Source organism: Epinephelus lanceolatus, chromosome 12 (genome assembly GCF_041903045.1).
Source record: "Epinephelus lanceolatus isolate andai-2023 chromosome 12, ASM4190304v1, whole genome shotgun sequence".
In the NCBI taxonomy this organism is placed as follows: Eukaryota; Metazoa; Chordata; class Actinopteri; order Perciformes; family Serranidae; genus Epinephelus; species Epinephelus lanceolatus.
The window spans coordinates 7,186,625-7,207,243 of NC_135745.1; the positions used below are offsets into that span (position 1 = coordinate 7,186,625).

A 20,619-nucleotide genomic window follows, 5' to 3' on the forward strand; every position below is an offset into this window, starting at 1 on the left:
CCAGGATTTCTGGTGAGAAGGAGAAACATCCATCCATTCATCTTCTAACCGCTTCATCCTCTTGAGGGTCGCGGGGGGGCTGGAGCCTATCCCAGGTGACATCGGGCGAGAGGCAGGGCACACCCTGGACAGGTCGCCAGACTATTGCAGGGCTGACACACAGAGACAGACAACCATTCACACCTACAGTCAATTTAGACTTATCAGTTAACCTAATCCCCAATCTGCATGTCTTTGGACTGTGGGAGGAAGCTGGAGTGCCCGGACAGAACACACGCTGACACAGGGAGAACATGCAAACTCTGCACAGAAGGGCTCCCACACCCGGGATCGAACTGGGAACCCTCTTGCTGTGAGGCGACAGTGCTAACCACCACACCACTGTGCCGCCCCTAGAAGGAGAAACATGGCTACTTTTGAACATTATAAAAGACTAAATATCAGCAGGTTTTTGGATATGCACAATATCAAAGTGCTGACCTTCTCAAGAAGGTGGCTGAAGGAATGAAAGAGGGAGGCTGTGCTTGGTTGAACAAGTCCGCCACCAGTGTAAAACTTTGAAAAATCCTGGTACAAGTGACAGCCGTTCCACTTTTCTATATTTTGATGTGATTAATGACATAAGGGCACGTTAATCAAAGTCTGCACAGCTGCATGAAAATGGGAATATTAGTGTAATATTCATTTTTCATAGCCATGTAAACAGTTTAGTAGGAATATTGTCTGGAATATTTTGTGCATGTAAGCGTAGTCAGTGTCTCTTGGGAGACATTTGTTTTGAAAGACAACAATGCACAATGAAACATTATGCAGTCGTGACACAGGTGTGACAGTAAAACAGTCTGGTCACTTTATATCCTGCAGTACATCAGCTTTCGGACACATTATTGAGGACATGGGATGCACGAGGAAATAAAGCAGTGCTTGTATCTCAGGCACCTGTGGACACCATAACGTCTCCTCCAGATAAAGTTAGGTAGCAACTTCTGCAGAGTGTAGTAAATGGAGTTTAGAATCTCTATTGATGTATTTACACGTGAGCGGGAATTGATGTTTTATGACTTCTGATCCCATCTACTGTCTGACCTGTATTGCTTGTTGCCACGGTTACTATCAGATTTCATTATTAGTGAATCCTGGACTGCTGCACACTGTACAAAACCTGTCAAGCAAAGGCAGACTTATGTAGCACAGATACTGTTTCGGCACACCAACCTGGTTTTAGAGCAAAGTACAAGCTCTGTCAGTGATTCTTAAAGCAGCATTGATAATTCTTTTAATTTGTGGAACAAGCTGTGAATTCAACATTTGACATTTTATCATTTTATAAAGTTGTTATGTTGTATTAACGTGTTGGCAAACAGTTGCTTAAACACACATTATTTATTCATTCATTTTTTTTATTAAATGAAACTTTACATTAAGAATAATTTTATTATATTATATATGTCTATATTATATTATCATTATATTATATATTTTTTTATCATTAGGTTTAAGGCTGTTTTGTCCCCCACCACCTCCCAGCCAAATATCTGGCTCTCTAGCTAATAAATGCACCACTATGCTCACAAGCTAGTCCTCTCATAAAGTTGGTCTGATGAACGTGTTAGCAAACAGCTGTCTGTTGAGACATCCAGCAGACACATAGCAACATACTGTAAGCGTTCTTGTTTCCATGTTCACTCTCCTTTTAGCTCTGTTTTGCCTCCAGCCACTCATGAGACTCCTGCTGTTGCAGTTCTAGTTGTTAAAAGCAGCCGATGTGAAGGACGATGATGAGAGCTATGAGACTGAACCAGAACAGTCACATACAGGCCAGAAAACCAAAACAGTTAGCTGAAATACTCTAAAACACTCCACGACTGAGAGGAACTGCAGGCATGGTGATAATGCTCTGTGGGTTTGTTAATACAAGTGTCTCTTTTCAGATTATTTGTATTCATTTGATTCATTGTTAGTTGAACAATAAACTGTTGATCAGTGTAATTTTAAATAAGGAGCTAGTCAGAGCAAACAAGTGAAATGTTGGATTTATTCACACTTTGAAAAATTTTGGTGAACTGGCTACAATGACATTAAATGACATATCAAATCTAAGTTCAGAAATGTAATACAGCAGATCATTTTCAAAATAAACTATTGAGTGACTAGCATTATGGGTACTCAAAGGGGTGTAACGGTTTATAAAATTCTTGGTTCGATTTGATACAACACAGTGGTGTCACAGCACAGTACTTTTGTATGTTTGGCGACACTAGCTCAGTCCATAGAGACTTGGGTTGGGAACCGGAGGGTCGCCGGTTCAAGTCCCCGTCCGGACCAAATGCAGAGCGTGGACTGGTGGCTGGAGAGATGCCAGTTCACATCCAGGGCACTGCCCGGTGCCCTTGAGCAAGGCACTGAACCCCCCAGCTGCTCGGGGCGCCTGACCAAGGCAGCCCCCTCACTCTGACATCTCTCTACTTTGTGCATGTACAGTATAGGTCCTGTTTGTGCATGTGTGTGTCTTTCAGACCTGTGTGTTAATGACAACGGAGTGAAAAAATTGAATTTCCCTTCAGGGGGATTAATAAAGTATATAAAATTAAATTAAAAATGAATACAGCAAAAAAGTAGAAATGCCAGAAAATTTTCCTTGACATTTTTTAAAAATTTTATATTATCTTAAAGCAACCCTTACCTTTCTTGCATTTCACACAGCACTTAGAAAAAAATCTGAACATCCACAAGCATAAAGAAACAAAACATTTAAAAACAATTTGTGCAACATATAAGAAAGACACATCACAGCACCATGAATTGTTTGTGTATACACCACGGAGCTTACCAGGTCATGCAGCCTCCCTGTCTGCTCTATATGTAGTGTTAGCCTCCTTAGCTCAACACCGGCGTCTTATATGTTACCATTCATCCATGTCTCAGTGAACACAAGGACACAACAGTCCCTCACTCCTCAGTTAGTGGATTTCCATTGTCGGATGTAATCCATTTCGTGTCCAGCGAGCGGACGTTCGCCAGAAGGCTGCTGGGAACAGCTGGTTTGACGGGGTTAACTGTTAGCATAGAGCTAACCCCTCTGGCGCTCCCCCCGCTCCTGTGTCCTGTCACAGCGCTGCTGGCATCTTCCCTTCGTGACAGCTCCAGGCGAAACCATGGTCACCTCAGGTTACTAGTTTATATCCACAAGCATCCCTGTTACTAGTTTATATCCACAAGCCTCCCTGTTTCTAGTTTATATCCACAAGCCTGTTTCTAACATATTTGTTGTCTCACAGACTCAGGGGTGGAGGGTGTGGGGAGGATGTTACGCGAGTGGTTACGTCTGTCGGAGGCCTCCATGTGGGGAAGACAGACAGGACAGGAGAAAACTCCAACCAATCATTGCGTCCAAATGCAATGATTGGTCGGAGTTTTCTTAGAACCATGTGAGAATGGTATAATGATGAGTTTTCATCTCTGGTGGAATTCACTTACATTTTAGTGTGCCATCAGCTTATTAATAGCATTTTAATCTAAACAAAGAAAAGTGTAAAATTTCCAGAAAGGTAAGGGTTGCTTTAATTCATTTGTTTATCAAATCTTACATCATAAAGTATGATCTACTAGAGAAATCTCCGTGTTGTTTTAAACCCTAACCCTAACCCTAATCATAAAACTAACATCATAATTTGATAATTTGCTTTTTTGTACAAAGGAGGAATTACAGTCTGGCTGAAATGGTCTTGTGAAGGAAAAGTGTAATGGGGCTCAATTACATTGAACATTTTTGTACAGCCTACGTTTTCTACTACAGAGTCGAGTCTCATATCTGCGGCTGTAGATGTAACAACTGCCTTGGCAATTTATTTTGCTCTGTGTGAGTCAGTTGGGAATGGCTACCTAAATGCTGTGTTAGCGTGTAGCGTTTTTGTTGCCCCTTGGTTTCATCTAGTTTCACACACTGGTGTGATGTCGATGTAAATTAGTTCACATGTATCATTATTCCCACTGATGTAATCTACTGGTGTGTAGATGATGTGACATGCCACTGTTTGTTTGTTTGTTTGTTTGTTTTTGCCAGAATCAGTTTGAGATTAGACTCACAAGTCAGTCTTTAGATGCTTTGCTTAACTAAAGACTGATGACTTTCTCCCTGATTTTGTGTTTAGATGGGCGGATACAATTTCAGAGTTTAAAAAAACTACCTACGTTGCAGAACCAATAGTAAATCCGCAGGGCGGTCCTTTGGTGGCTCGCTGAACTCTTGTAAACATAGTCCGACTAGAAAAACGTGTAGCGGTACAAAATGGCTCAGCCGCGCTCGCAGAAAACTCCGTCAAAGTTAGTGAATGTTTGTCGCGTTTGCGGCGACACATTCTCGCCAACTAAAAGAAACAAACATAATCTTTTACAAGGCCTTGTTGTTTACAAATACTTCTGAGTAGAAAACCAGCAGAGCTTTTAGCTATATATATATATATATATATATATATATGTATATATATATATATAAAACGATATATCACATTTTTCACATCACTGTATCACCATTTAGACTAATCCGATGTTTGTTAAGTCTATAAACACAATGATTAAACAAACATTACTATTTCTTAGCCGTTAGCCGTGTCTGTAATAGGTAATAACTCATTAAACGGTCCGTGAAAAAAATATTTTTTCCAGCAGATATCTTAGTTACAACATGATTGAGCTAGCAAAGCAGTTATGTGTTGCTATGTGTGGTATTTATTCAGTTTTGGGAAATCACGATCAGCTGACAGGGATAGCTAACAGCAGCAGCAAAGCTAACATCAGGACGTCATCTGTTAAAAGCCTCCCGTTGTCGGATACGACATGAAACTACTCCAGTTAGCTCAATCTTGTTGTAACTAAGACATTTTCTTCACGGATGAGCACACGTTTGATAAAAAAAAAAGCTCTCTGTGTGTTTGTTTCCTTGCGGACGAGAAAAGGGGGAGTGCACATTTCCGGGAGTGCGTGTCCTTTTCAAAAATGCAAGAGGTGTTGCTTTGTTGCCAGCCGTTTTCGTCGGTGTGTTAAACACACTTTAGAAAGGAGTGTCCCCAGACTATCAGAAGGCGGAGATCTCTGATTGTCTGGTGGCGAGACTAGTTTGAGATAAATAGAGGGAAATACTGGAAGCATGGGGCATGGGGTAATTTCTGAGCCCATTTAAATCAACTGAGAGTTACACATAGCTGGTTAAGATCTTATAGGTGCAGGTGGCAGTTACCTCAGCCTTTGCAGACTGTTGTTTGAGTGTGACATGGCTTATCAAGACAAATACTGTGTTTGACTCAGGAGGACCTGGGCAGCGGGGTAGGACTGGCATGCTAATATCAGAAAAAAAAGTCTGTGCAAGTTGCTTTATCAAAATCTACAAGAAATAATGGCACCAAATAGCTTTTTGTAAATGATATGAAACCCCAGGTGGAATAATCAAGGTCAATGGACAGCATAGACTGTAGATGTCTGTAGATGTTGCAAAAACAAACATACCCATCAAGTCATCAAACTCCAAATGAAATGTGGTTATTGCCCTCATGACTAATTGTCATTATCACCTGTGTCTTTGCACAGATGCAGCAGATGGTGAATTCTGATTCTCGGTTTACCAGCAGCCAACAGCCAATTGAAGCTGCGCTTGGACCGAGGAGCCAATCAGGCATGAACCAACAAAGTCAGTTGTCCACCATCAACCAATCCCAGCTGGGGCTGAGCGGGAACTCTGTTACCCATAATTCTCCTTCACCGCCTGGAAGTAAATCCGCCACGCCATCCCCTTCCAGTTCAGCACATGAGGACGAGAATGATGATGGACTCAGGGTAAAAAAGCAAAACACACAGTCACACTGTACCTCCTGTTTTTATGAGTTACTGAGTCATATCTTGCTTGGCTGCTGAATGTATGTATGTGTGTGTGTGTGTGTGGGTGGGTAGACAGTGTATAGTTATGTTAATGTTATGTGTCATAGTAGACCCATTCTCCCTGCGTATCAATTAGTTATGAAAAAAGCAGTCTGGACCAATCTGACTGTTCATATTCTGAAGAAATGAAACCATCGCAGTACTGCTGAAAAACATTTAGCAAACTTATCATTCTCATTGGTTATGTATAGAAGAATGACTTGCATATGGGCAACATTATAAGCAGGTACACAGGTAGTACTTGCTTCAGGAACGGTGGGGAATAGCATACAAAATAGGCATTGCATATACCTTTACATTAAACTTCTACACACCTAAACAATGGCTGCTTTATGGAGTTACACAACATGTAGTATAAGCTGCACTCACATTTAAAAACACATATATGTATGTATATATATATATATATATTTCCTACCATCATGTTTCAGTATCTATCCTCACAGTTAGCAAAGTGAAGCCTCAGCTGCACTTTGTTGAATTTCTTTAGCAGTGAACTCCTAAAACTGTTCTCTGCATGATATCATGTTGTAAAAGGTCAAGAAATCCAGACTGTGTTTTATACAAGAATGTCATTGTGACTAACATGCCTTTATAAGCTCCGATAGCAAGCTGAGCTATAATTCAGCATCTATTACATAGCTTTAAAACACGAGTGGGTGGTGGAGGTAAACTAAGCTGTTGATACAGTGCACTGGTAAGAATAGTCGACAATACATTAGACACATTATCCCTATGACTAATAAAGGTGAAAATCAGGAGAATGTGCAAGTCTCAGTCCTGCAGGGCATGGATATCTAGTTTATTAAGTCATAAACAGCTGGGTTTTTTACAGTTTTAATCAATGCAAATCTTGGTGTCTTATTTTACAGGTATAATATTTCCTCATGATTGCTAGAAAATATCCTGTAAAGAACTTTGTCATTTGTTGTTGATTTCCACAATGTATTCATCATTTATTTCTAGGATTGGAAACTTTATTCTTCATTTATTGAATCATATGTTGTCTGTAGACATTTTTCACATTTCTGCCTGGTCAGCTGACCAGCTGTGCACTTAAACACTACTGATGGATTAATTTAGCATTTAATTGGAATATATTAATTGGTAAGCAGGTGCACCAGTTGAACGTTGTCTCTATTTTACTGGCAATTAGTGCCAAATGACATGGTTCATTTGAGAAAACATCCTGTGAAATCATTAGGGAATTACTTTCATTTCACTCGCTCTTTTTGTGTGTCTCTCTTGGTTGGTGTCAAAACAATTTTTTGAATATACTACATCCATGAAACTGCATTGATTTTGTATTCGGTTATGACTGCTTACTTTATTTCTAAACAGTACTCTGGCTGAAAGAATCTGACACTGATAGGCTGTTGCTTTTGCTGTGTGGCTGATGTAGACACTGTTTGGTGGTTTTGAACCAGTCATCTGAGAGGCTTCATCACTTCTCAGACTGACTGAGTTTCCCCATATCTGATCTCTGTGGTTGAGTCACAGCTTGACATCAAACAAGAAAAGGTTGAGGTGATCAAAGACACGACTAGAGGTGTGAATTGTTAAATTGAGATAAGTTGTAATTGAAGGGAATAATTACTTTTAAAAGAATACTGTTTTTTTTTAATATTAGCAACCAAACTACAAAACTGAACTCCATTCTCTGTCCATCCATAAATTCATCCTTATCATTCCTACCAGTGTCCTACTCAACCTCTTGTATTCCTCTTAGCTGGGCAGTGGAGGAGAGAAGAGGCCAGCAACAGTGGACATCTCCAAGAAACCCAAAACACCAAAGAAGAAGAAGCGAAAGGACCCTAATGAGCCAGTGAAGCCAGTGTCTGCCTATGCCTTGTTCTTCAGGGACACCCAAGCCAACATCAAGGCCCAGAACCCCAACGCCACCTTTGGGGAGGTGTCAAAGATTGTGGCCTCCATGTGGGACGGTCTGGGAGAGGAACAGAAACAGGTAGGTGCTCTATGTGTAATTAAGCATGGCTATGTGCCTTTCTGCTGGCCTGTAACTGTTCATAATGAATAGTTGTGAAATTAAATCAACATCTTAATTGTTACAATCAAACTGACCAGGACCTGAAAGTGATTCTCCAAGTTTCCTGCCAAAACTGATGTGGTATAAATATAAATATGATGATAGAAAATACCAGGTTTCTTGCCAATCTCTATGGAAGTTATGCAAATGAATTTATATTAATTAGTAATGATTCACTAATTGTAAAATGTGACACGTAGAAACACAAAGTTTTTGGCCACGATAGCGGCATGCCTCTAAAGTTGGCAGAGTTGGTCGGTCCACATCTGACCAGATCAAGATCCAGACTTTAGTGTCTATTCTGCATCAAAAATTTGACGGCTTGCAGTGAAATTTGGTTTATGTATTCTTCATCCCCACAGCAAGAATTGTAATAACTTTGGAAACCACATAAATTTTCATTTAGCACCACCACCAACTCAATGTGTGTGCTGATACTTGAAAAATGTGGTGGTTTATGACCAAATACCCAAAACTATTCTATTCCAGCTTCAGCTGCACTGTGTGTTTAGTATCAAATGTGAGCACGAAACACACTAAACTAAGATGGTGAATATGGTAAACATTACACCTGCTTAAAGGAATGCTTTGTCCCCTAAATGACCATTTGTATATCAATTACTCAATGCATGTTATTTTGAATTAGTGATGATAACTGTATTTCTCGCATACAAATGCTGAAACAGCATCCAAAACCAGAAAACATTCTTGATTGAATTGAAGTCACTGGGGTCTGAATTAATAACAAGAAAACTATATAAAAAAAATCGTTACAAACTTTCACACAAGTCATGCAGTATAATCAGGGCTCGAAATTGCGACCGTTTTGGAAACCTTAGATGACGATGATAATACTGATGATGATCAGTATTATCATCATCTCCTTCATTCACAGTGGTGTTCGTGGTGTTTTTTCTAAAAATGTCTTCAACTGAAAAAGTTGTTCATGATAAGTGTACTATACACATACAATGCAATGTATACAGTATAATGTCTACTTTTTGTTGCATTAAAAAAATTGATTACACTGTTGGTGCTTCTTCCATTATGGTGGGTGCTCCCAAAATTTTGCTGGTGCCCCTAACTTTTTGAAGTTAGGAGCACCAGTGCTACCATGTAAAAAAGTTAATTTCAAGCCCTAAGTATAATCCAAGTTTCAGTTATCCAGTCCACTTCCCAAACTTAAACCCAGGGAGCTGAACTAAATAGTAATTTAACCACACACAGGAGCTGTTGGTCTACCAGTGCTTGTATTGGTAATACGTTTGTGTTATTTTGTGACTTTGGTGAACCCAAACTAACCCTTAAAAACATCAAGGTCACACAATAATACAAACTAAGTAAAAGACTAAGGTAGCGGTAGACCAGCAGCTTCCATGTTCTGCAAGGTAGAATTACTCCTTTTATCAGTGGAGTCTGGCTTTGAAGAGAGCATAGATAGGTTTCACTTTTAGTTCAGTACCCTGTAGGAAAGAACTGTCTGCTCAGGGAAGCATTATACGACTAGATAAATGAGACTTGGAGCATACTGCATGAGTTGTGTGAGAGTTTGTAAACGGATGTTTGGATATACAGTACAGTACACACCTTCTCATTCAATGCGTTTTCTTTATTTTCATGACTATTTACATTGTAGAATCTCACTGAAGGCATCAAAACTATGAATGAACACGTGGAGTTATGTACTTAACAAAAAAAGGTGAAATAACTGAAAACGTGTTTTATATTCTAGTTTCTTCAAAATAGCCACCCCTTTGCTCTGATTACTGCTTTGCACACTCTTGGCATTCTCTCCATGAGCTTCAAGAGGTAGTCACCTGAAATGGTTTTCCAACAGTCTTGAAGGAGTTCCCAGAGGTGTTTAGCACTTGTTGGCCCCTTTGCCTTCACTCTGCGGTCCAGCTCACCCCAGACCATCTCGATTGGGTTCAGGTCCGGTGACTGTGGAGGCCAGGTCATCTGCCGCAGCACTCCATCACTCTCCTTCTTGGTCAAATAGCCCTTACACAGCCTGGAGGTGTGTTTGGGGTCATTGTCCTGTTGAAAAATAAATGATCGTCCAACTAAACGCAAACCGGATGGGATGGCATGTCGCTGCAGGATGCTGTGGTAGCTATGCTGGTTCAGTGTGCCTTCAATTTTGAATAAATCCCCAACAGTGTCACCAGCAAAACACCCCCACACCATCACACCTCCTCCTCCATGCTTCACAGTGGGAACCAGGCATGTGGAATCCATCCATTCACCTTTTCTGCGTCTCACAAAGACACGGCGGTTGGAACCAAAGATCTCAAATTTGGACTCATCAGACCAAAGCACAGATTTCCACTGGTCTAATGTCCATTCCTTGTGTTTCTTGGCCCAAACAAATCTCTTCTGCTTGTTGCCTCTCCTTAGCAGTGGTTTCCTAGCAGCTATTTGACCATGAAGGCCTGATTGGCGCAGTCTCCTCTTAACAGTTGTTCTAGAGATGGGTCTGCTGCTAGAACTCTGTGTGGCATTCATCTGGTCTCTGATCTGAGCTGCTGTTAACTTGCCATTTCTGAGGCTGGTGACTCGGATGAACTTATCCTCAGAAGCAGAGGTGACTCTTGGTCTTCCTTTCCTGGGTCGGTCCTCATGTGTGCCAGTTTGGTTGTAGCGCTTGATGGTTTTTGCGACTCCACTTGGGGACACATTTAAAGTTTTTGCAATTTTCCGGACTGACTGACCTTCATTTCTTAAAGAAATGATGGCCACTCGTTTTTCTTTAGTTAGCTGATTGGTTCTTGCCATAATATGAATTTTAACAGTTGTCCAATAGGGCTGTCGGCTGTGTATTAACCTGACTTCTGCACAACACAACTGATGGTCCCAACCCCATTGATAAAGCAAGAAATTCCACTAATTAACCCTGATAAGGCACACCTGTGAAGTGGAAACCATTTCAGGTGACTACCTCTTGAAGCTCATGGAGAGAATGCCAAGAGTGTGCAAAGCAGTAATCAGAGCAAAGGGTGGCTATTTTGAAGAAACTAGAATATAAAACATGTTTTCAGTTATTTCACCTTTTTTTGTTAAGTACATAACTCCACATGTGTTCATTCATAGTTTTGATGCCTTCAGTGAGAATCTACAATATAAATAGTCATGAAAATAAAGAAAACGCATTGAATGAGAAGGTGTGTCCAAACTTTTGGCCTGTACTGTAGGTTTAACAATAAAACAATATACGTTTAAGCAGCCCCCTTTTACTTCAGTTAATTTATGGATTCTTCGTTCATCATAGGCATGCGAGAAAAAAAGTTGGGGTGAGTAATCAAAATACAAAGTACAAGTACAGCCTCACAGAAAAGCTAAAATGGCTTTAAATCCTTAGTCTTGTCTCTGAATTTTGGCAATGGCAGATGAAAGGAAAAAAAAGAAATAACATGTTTATCCTCTTCAGTAAAACCTTATAGGGTGAGTGAGAGGGGCAGCAAGCAGCTTTGCTATCTTTGTGACAGGAATCAAAAGTTCTGCAGTGAAACATAAGCTCTAACAATACCGCTGAGACTACCAATCATTACTGGGCTCCCAAAATTGCCTGAAGTGGCATGTCAACAGAATTTTGAGAAGTTCAGATTTAGAGAAGAGTTGTAGTAGATACCTTGGGAATTCATTATTATGGTTATGTGTTATTAGATAAATGTGTCAGCAGAGGGAAATATGAGCCCCACAATAGTTAAACCTGAGTGCATGTTACGTTATTGCTATGATTAAATGCTGTGAAAAATTCTCACAGCACATTGTTGCTTATCCACAGCTACACTTCACTGAAGATGAATATTAACTGTTTACAAATAGTTGACAAATAATGTACCGCTAATAAATGTCATAAATAATTTGTAGAAATTATTTTTCAGTTGCTGTGAACTGCAATAGAGGTTGATAGTCTGGTAGCTGGTAGAGAAGTCAAATGTTTTTTATGCTTCAGGTGTACAAGAAGAGGACAGAGACAGCTAAGAAGGAGTATCTGAAACAACTGGCTGCATACAGAGCCAGCCTGGTCTCACAGGTACTACACACACACACACACACACACACACACACATACACATTGTTTTTGTGTTATAATTCAAGTTCTTGGCATTTAACTCCAATCTTAAAGGAGTGAATGGGTCAATCTGAAACTTGCAAAATGATTTCTTTTTGTTATGTTTTTTCTTGTTCCACAGAGTTACAACGATCCATCTGAAATGAAGCCACCCCACTCTTCCTCCACATCTTCCTCTTCCTCTACCTCAATGTTCACACCCAAACCTTCAGTGTACTCCGGTCACCCAGGCCAGCACCATTCCTCCAGCTCACTTGCCCACCCTCACCCTCTCCCTCCCCACCAGCACCCGAGCATGTACATGCCGTACCCTCACCCATCACACCCTTCCCACGCCTCAAGCCCTGGCCTCAGCCCACACCTGCCCCCTCCTCACACCCAGATCCACCCCCAGCTCCAGGCTCTGTCTTCCAGAGGGACCGTGCCTCGGCCCAGCGTCCCCCACCAGGGAGCTCTGTCCCTTGGCAACATGGCAGCGGCATCCACCCCTCCTCTCCAGGTCAGCCCTCCCCTCCACAGCCAGGCACACCTGGGTGGGCTGCACAGTCCACACCATCAGCACCAGCAGCTCAGTGGACACTCACTGGGAATGACACACTCCCCTGCTATCACACAGGTCAGTCACACACTGAATGTACATTTCATAACTTTGTAAACTTTGTTTAATTGTTCATAGTAGGCTTGTCACGATACCAGAATTTTAGTAGTCCGTACCATTACCAGTGAATTTCCACGATTCTCGATACTCATTTGATACCACGATAAAAATCAGGCCCCCCCTTGACGGCCCCACTGGTTGTGCACATGTGAGTTGTTAACGGTGACCACGTGTGCGTTGGCTTCGTCGAGTGTACCAAGTGCAGCACGGTGCTGGTATGTGACAGCAAAAAGACGGGGACCTCGACACTTAAGAGGTACATGACGAAGGCTTGCCATAGAGAGAAAGACAAGTCAGCCTTCAATGTCCACGTTCGTATCCTTAAAAAAAGTCGGGTTTAAACTGGGCTCGGGCTCATAATTACAGTTAAAGGGACGGGCCAGGCTGGGCTCAGACAGAACATGCACGGGCTCAGGTCGGGTCAGTTTGGATTTTTGGAGAACAGGCGTTCTTCTTCGGCGCTTGTCCTTGGCACAGACTGACGCGCGTATACTGCCCCTGTCAGTTCCAACAGGAATCGACACGGCCCACTGAGGGCAAAGTTGTATCCGGTACTTACGGTACAGAAAAAAGAAAAAAAAACAGGTACCGACGTATTTTTTGCCTGTTGGCATCGAGTTGGTACCGAAGTATCGGTTCTCATGACAACCCTAGTTCATAGTATTCAGCAAGTTAGACAAGAAGTCTGAAAGGATAAATACTATGAAAAGACCAAAACCAATAATGCATTAGTCCGTCTCTGAATACTTTAAGACTTCCCTGCACTGTCTGTATCACTCAACCCCAAGCCCAAATATTTAGTTTGGACTAAACTGGACACTGTAGTTTTCAGAAAACGTTAATTAAACAGCAAGTGCATTTGTTGGGGACTGCTTTTAGCTGCGGTTTAATCCACATATGGTATGTTGGATTGAGTCATAATTAGTCTTGTCAGGATACTGGAATTTCTTAAATATAATGCCTTAAAAAAGTTACAGTTTAGACTTTTAGTTAGTGAATAAATATGACAACTTTCTTTCATGTCATTGATCATCGTTTTGTGCTTTATTTTGAAAAAATAGAAATAAAAAATGTATGTGCCATTTGAGCACCAGTACCATTTTAAAAGTACTGTTTTGGCACATGTATCAGCAATACCTTTTCTTTTCTTAGTTAGTAGCAGAGAACAGTAGAATGACTGTAGGAAACATTAACAATAAGAGAGAGCAAGAAAGCACAGCTGGTACTGCATGGTGTATCCATACTGCAGAGGATGAGTATTGAAACCATTTCAAATGTTCAGTAGCGATATGTATCCATAAATCGATACTTTTGACAACACTAGTCAGAATAAACCCCAGTGTGTGTGTGTGTGTGTGTGTTTTCATGGTAATGAAAAAACATGTCACCCAGTGCGATAGTGTGGCACACAGATGTGTTTTTAATAGTTTGTGGACAACTATGGAGCTCACAGAGGAAGAAGATATACCTGGCTCTGATAAACATAAAAAACTTCATTGGTTTTGGACTTGGTTTGGGATTTGTTGACAATATTAAATAATGTAGAATATTCACCAACCTTATTTTTTATATACTACTATTGAGATTCTGCTGTGTCCAAAAAAAATCCATTTGGAAAACTAACTGTTAAGGGTGTAACAATGCATCAATCTGGATCATTTGTAAGATATGCCTTTATTTTGAAATTCCCATGGCGTGTTTGTGTCACCATTTCTTTCCAAGCAAACCTCCCACCTAAACATCCAAACACAGATTATGGTAAGCAGCCAAGAAGACACTGAGGATATTTACAGATATTGTCTCATATCGATCACAGGTCTCCCTTATCTTTCAGGAGCTGCCTCACAGCTATTCACTATTTACTGTTTAATATAAATTTCCATTTCCATTCAGCTCTACCATATTTCTGCATGTAGACAGACCCTTTGGAGTTTACTTTATTATGTCACTCCTCCAGTGTGAATACTTTAGTTTGGAGTTGGGACACAGCTATTGTTTCCTCAGTAGTCTTCAATTTGTATTTTCCTCTCTGGGTCATCAAACCATTTTTTAAACACACTCTAGAGTCAGCTTTCCCATTTCCTCGAGGTAACAGCATGTTGCTGATTTAAAAGCTGCACAGAGGTGAATGGAGATTGATGAATATATCAGCAGAGACAAAACTCACACACTCACAGTGGAGATGAGATGGGTGCTAGAGAGGGAGAGAATGCATCAGCATCTCCTTGAGGACCATAGTACTGAATATACAATAAAGGTATTGAACTGAGATGTGAAATCCAGCCTTTCCTAACTCCATTAATCATGCTATGCTATGCTGTTGGATTAGTGTTTTGCTGTGTGCCTATGGAATGGAAGTGTCATCATAACATACAGACTAGTAGAAAGACATTGGATGTTACAATATCAACCAATAATAATAGTAAAGTTTTGAATCTTCTCATGGAAAATCAATTTTTAATAATATTTTATTCAGTTTTTGCTCTGACTTGTCTGTTTCTCGTCTTCTGTCTTTCTCCATCTACCTGTCTCTCATGTAACCATTCATTCTTGAGAAATGGGACAAAACTTTATTTTTAGGGTTTAACTCTTCAGTTATGCTGGGAAAATATATTTTCAAAGATCAGTGTCCCGACTATTAAACCTTGTATTGGGCCAACCTCCCAGTGATTCAGTTTTTTCTTGAGTGGTATATATGATGGATGTCAGAGTTGATGTCCTACAGAGTTGACAAAAATATGTAATTATTCATTTAACAGCAGTCACAGTGAGGAGCCATTTTATTTTTCGAAGTTCTCTTAATGCTAATCAAATACTCATTTATAAACCAGAGTCCTTACTTAGTTTTGATTTAAAAGGGCTACGGAGTTGACCTGTCATGGTTGAGACACACCCAATAGCAATATTATTTAAAGGTCCAGTGTGTAGGATTTAGAGGGATATGTTGGCAGAAATGGAATATATTCTAATGTTTTCTTTAGTGGATAATGACCTGAAAATAAGAATAGTTGAGTTTTCATTACCTTAGAATGAGTTGTTTATATCAACATAGGAAGCCTGTCTTCGTTTACGGAGATTGCCATGTTTTTACAGTAACTCAGAATGTACAAATCAAACACTGTCTCTAGATAAGGCCATTTGCATTTTCCTGTTTTCGTATCTGCCACTGTAGTAAAAAGCCCAACTGCAATGAGCAGAGCCGGAGTTCCACTGATTTGTGAAGTGAAACTGCCTTAATCTGTGTTTTCAGTGGTTTAAATCACCTGGTCTGTTTGTTTTGGAAAGGAAGAGACCTCAGGGGGTAATTCAGCTCACGGTAAAAAACTTCTAAATGTTTGGATCAGACAAAGGTGAGCACAAAGTAATATGTGAGAGAAAAGGGGTGAGCACACAATAACGTGGGCAAACTACCCGTCTCTGAGATGCTGAACAGTGTTGGAGGACCACTAATTTCTAAAATGAAACTGCTTTACTCTGTGTTTTAAGCAGTTTTAATCACCTGGTCTGTTTGTTTTGGCGAGGAGGAGACTTCTGCGGATATATCAGCTTCCAGTAAAAACCTCCTGAACAATGAACGCTGAAGGAATCCTAACTAGGGGAAGTTTCAGCTGGTTGCAATCTACAGTCCTCACCGCTAGATGCCACCAATTTCCCCCAAAATCTTACACACTTCACCTTTAGTGAATTTATCATAAAATAGGAAGCTTATCAGCACTTGAGCAGCGTTCCTGCCTTTTTGGAAACCAGAAAGTGAGACAGGAGTCCTCACGATGATTTAATGATGTTTTTGTAGAAATCTGATGGAGCTGCAAAAAATCTTGGACACATCTTTAACGGGCCAACGTCTATTTGATTTAAAATATATTTTAAAACAATGATGAATATCACAGTACATTTTTACACCGATGTTATCAGTACTTACTTTTAGTTTTAGATTTTAAAGGCACTTTTAACACATTTTTAAATGTTTGAAGTTATTTGGGAATTCTTGTCCGGTATGACACTTTTTTCCCCAGCAAAGGGCAAGTTTAAAAGTAAAATAAAATGAAAGCAGATGAAAATATTTTATAAATCATATTTACTTCATAGAATTAAATCATTTAAAAATAATGTTTGACCCAGAACCTTAATTAGTGTGTTGGTAAGTCATCATTTTAGTGTTTTTTTGGCAGGACATGATTTGTCCCACTTCTCAAGAATGAGTAAATACAGTCAATCAATCCATCAATCCATTTGTCACTGTCAGTGTCTGCTGCTCTATCAGAACAAGAGGAAGAGGAAGACAAGTGGCTGAGATATGAATTTGTGTTACATCTGATGTGAGTCGGTGTGATTGTGAGTGTCTCTCCTCCAAATAGTTCAAATGGGAGGCTAGATCGCCACTCACTCTCACTTCCCATTTTATCCCCCTTTTTATAGAGCATTTTTAAATCCCACTCTCCCATAATCCTCTCTCCTCCATTCTGCATATTTTTAGCAGAAAAAATGAGAAAGAACAAAAAAAAACAAAAGAAAAAGTGACAGAAAAAAAGGAAAGGAAACAGTGACAGAGCTCTAAACTTTTTTTCTGAGTGAAGAGTGAGAAATGATGGGGGAAGGGAGAGAGAGAGAGGGAAAGAGAGGGGAGAGAGAGAGAGAGAGACAAAAGAGGCAGATGGGGTCTTTGTGAAGGAGTGAAGGAGAAGAATTTGCTCAACAATGGATGAATAGGTGAGGTAGAGGAGGAGGGGGGGAGGAGGGGGGGAGAACCCAACCACCTGCTGTCCTCCTCTTTCTCCTCTTTCACTCACAACACTCAGATTAACTTCCCTTTCAGCCTCTCTCTGTTTGTGTGTGTGTGTGTGTGGGTGTGTGTGTGTGTGTGTGTCTCACAGGCACACACACTCCTGCACTTTGTCACTGCACTCACTCATTTTTCTCTCTTTCCATCTCTCTCTCTTCTCCCTTAGATATCTTATGGTTAGAGACACACTCACCTCCTTTTCCTCCTCCTCCCATCTTACCTTTTCATCTCCTCTTCACTCGTCCACAGCTCTGCGTCTCCCCCCTGGCAGATGTTAAAATCAGCAAGATACTCAGAACTCTATAATTAGTGCTGATGAACCTGTGACTGATGTCTGTCTCCTTTTCACTTCAGCTGCATTCATTCATGTCCCTGTTCATCAGAAACCATTTTGCCAAACAAGTGCTAAAGGTTGGTTTGATAAAACCATCAGCAGTCTATAGGCTGATTCATGTTGAAGGAGGACATAAACAAGCCACCATCACTGCAACGGCATCTCACATTCAAACTTGCACCATAGCTCTGTGATGAATGTAAAGGATTTAACTTCTTAGCCACTTTTGCCAAGAAACATGACTTTTTATAAGTCGAAAATATAGCCCACAAAATTCAATTTAGAGAAAGGTTAAAAAGTAAAACGGGTTTTCTAAGTCTAATACTGTATTTACATTTTGGCAAATTTAAAGTTGAATTAGCTATTAGCAGTTCCTATTTACAATGAACCCACAAATGTGCAGACAGCTATCACTGGATTACTTTGATACCGAGGAAAACTTTAAAAGATTAGATTATTTTTTCTATGATTTCAAATTGGTCCTCATAAAGAGTACGTCACACTAAATTTAAACATATGTGTATCATGTCTGTGTGGTTATGACTCCTAGAAAGTGATTTTTCATTGGGGCAATCGGGCACTAAGTTTAAAGAACTTTAAATGTTCAGTGTGCAGGATTTAGGGAAATACAATGGAATATAATATAAGTAATGTGATATAAGAATTGACATGTCCTCATCCTTAAAGACTGGCATGTTAATCTGCATTTTCTAGATGGGGCCTTTCACTAGTTCGCAGCCTCTTCAAGATGCGCAGAACAGCCTTGAAAAAACACAGATTTTTATTTTTAATGTGCAACTACTTTGTTCAGTGTTTTTACATTTCAATCACTGTTTCCGTTTGTTTTGGGAGATACTTCTGCTGATAATTTGTCTCCCAGTGAAAACCTCCTGAACATCTAGATCTTAAATTATCAGAGAAAAAAGGTGACACATTAGCAGGTGATGGGCTGGCTGCTGTCCCATTTGTGTTAGAGAGGAAAAGACCTCTTCAGACATGTCAGCTCCTGGTTAAAACCTCCTTAAAAATGAACAGTGAAGGAATTCTAACCAGGATTTCACGCTTAGCACGTATGAAAAGTTTCAACTGGTTGCAGTCTGCAGTGCTCACAGCTAGATGCCACTAAATTGTACACACGGCTCTTTTAAGCTCCAACTGCCAACTGTGTAGGTCAGGGATACTCAACTTGCTTTGCCAGGGGCCACTTTTGCAAAATGACAGGAGGTTGGGGCTAATCAATAAACAAACAATAATGGTCAGCAGACCAGTGGTATCCTGTCTGGGCTATAAGTTGAGTATCACTGGTGCAAACGTGCAAAATCAGTGCGTCACACTACAGTAACGAACTTTCAGTTGTTTTTGAACGCCACAAGATCCTTTAACCTCACACAGCATTTTTGCCTCCCATCACTCAGCACACTTCATCTTTCGCCTCACAGTTTGAAAACCTCTAATCTAAAGATAGACCTGCACATCACAAAACCGCCCTTTTATTTCCATGCTACGATCAGCTGCTCCACAACTTTACTGCCTCAACAGTATCACTAATATTACAAGGACACACAAATGCATCTTGCCACTGCTGTAGTATTGCTGATCTGGTATCTAAGTCAACAGCAACTGGAATAATATTTGTCTGGATTTTCCAAGCTCATGTTGGCAGAGTGCATATCTGTACATAACTGACCAGCCATCCTCTTTCGTTTTCATTTTCATTTTCTCAGTGTGATCAGCTGTTTACACACTCTGCATCCATGATGAATTATTATGTATTTTCTCTTTTTATTTACTATGTTGGTTGGTTTGTTTGTTTTTTTATTTTAGGGCTACCACCCCTCTCTCCAGTCTGACTACCAGTCAATGGGAGGAGGTATGATTAATAGTGGAGCAGTGATGTCATCATCAGTGGACTACCATCAGATGGGTCGACACACGCCTAACCACCACCACCCGTCTCTGGACTGGAGCACTGATTACCATGGCAATGGGTAGGTATTAGGGTTTGTTTGTTAAAGTTTTTCAAAGAGTAATTCAACACTAGGGATGCACTGAAATGAAAATTTGTGGCCGAATAAAATGAAATGCTTGGCCAAATACCGAATACTGTTGTTTAGTTTTTCATTAGTTTTTGCAGATGAACCCCCTCCAGATTAGTGTTGTCACGGTACCAAAATTGGGACCCACTGTACGATACCAATGAAAATATCATGGTTCTGAGTAGTATCATGATACCACAGCGAAAATGAGGCAGATGTGCCTTTTGTCATTTATAAAAAGATAAATCACTTTTCTGTAATACATCAATGATATTTCAATGGAATAAATTACTTATTGACTTATTTATACTTCAAAAACAGCATCAATCAGTGATTAACATAGGGGGGGATTGAAATGAAATAAATTAATAAAATAAAAATCAACCAGCCACCCTCCTCCCCTGACAAGTAAAGAACAGTCCCTAAAGTGCGGTGAGGTTTGTGGGCCGTTACCTGCCACAAAGAGTAATGTGAACAGCTCGTTTCTCCTCTGACACGTCACATACCTGTGTGCTGCCACGGCTTGGCTGTCCAGGTACTTTTGGGCAATCATAGTCTCGCTCACCAGACCTTTCTCAAGAAAAGAAAGGTCTGGCTGGGCCAACTCTCACTTTAAGATTGGAGGAAAAAATGCCCCGACTGCTTTTATTTCTTTCAACCAATCACAATCGTTCTGGGCGATGCCACAGCAACGGTGCGCTTGCAAAAATATTGCCGGGGGAAAACAGGTTTTGGTGTAACATGCCCACAAAAAT

The 20,619-nt window shown here is 40.4% G+C and overlaps 1 protein-coding gene across 4 annotated transcripts in view; it reads left to right on the forward strand.

The window, feature by feature from the left end:
* The window catches only part of tox (thymocyte selection-associated high mobility group box), a 72,459-nt gene that overhangs the window by 47,999 nt on the left and 3,841 nt on the right, over positions 1-20,619 (forward strand). For all 4 annotated transcript variants that reach the window (XM_033651308.2, XM_033651310.2, XM_033651309.2 and 1 more), the window contains 5 exons: positions 5,584-5,829; positions 7,661-7,897; positions 11,934-12,014; positions 12,175-12,669; positions 19,653-19,816. In XM_033651308.2, coding sequence (XP_033507199.1) covers positions 5,584-5,829; positions 7,661-7,897; positions 11,934-12,014; positions 12,175-12,669; positions 19,653-19,816 — 1,223 coding nt within the window. The remainder of the gene's footprint in view (positions 1-5,583; positions 5,830-7,660; positions 7,898-11,933; positions 12,015-12,174; positions 12,670-19,652; positions 19,817-20,619) is intronic.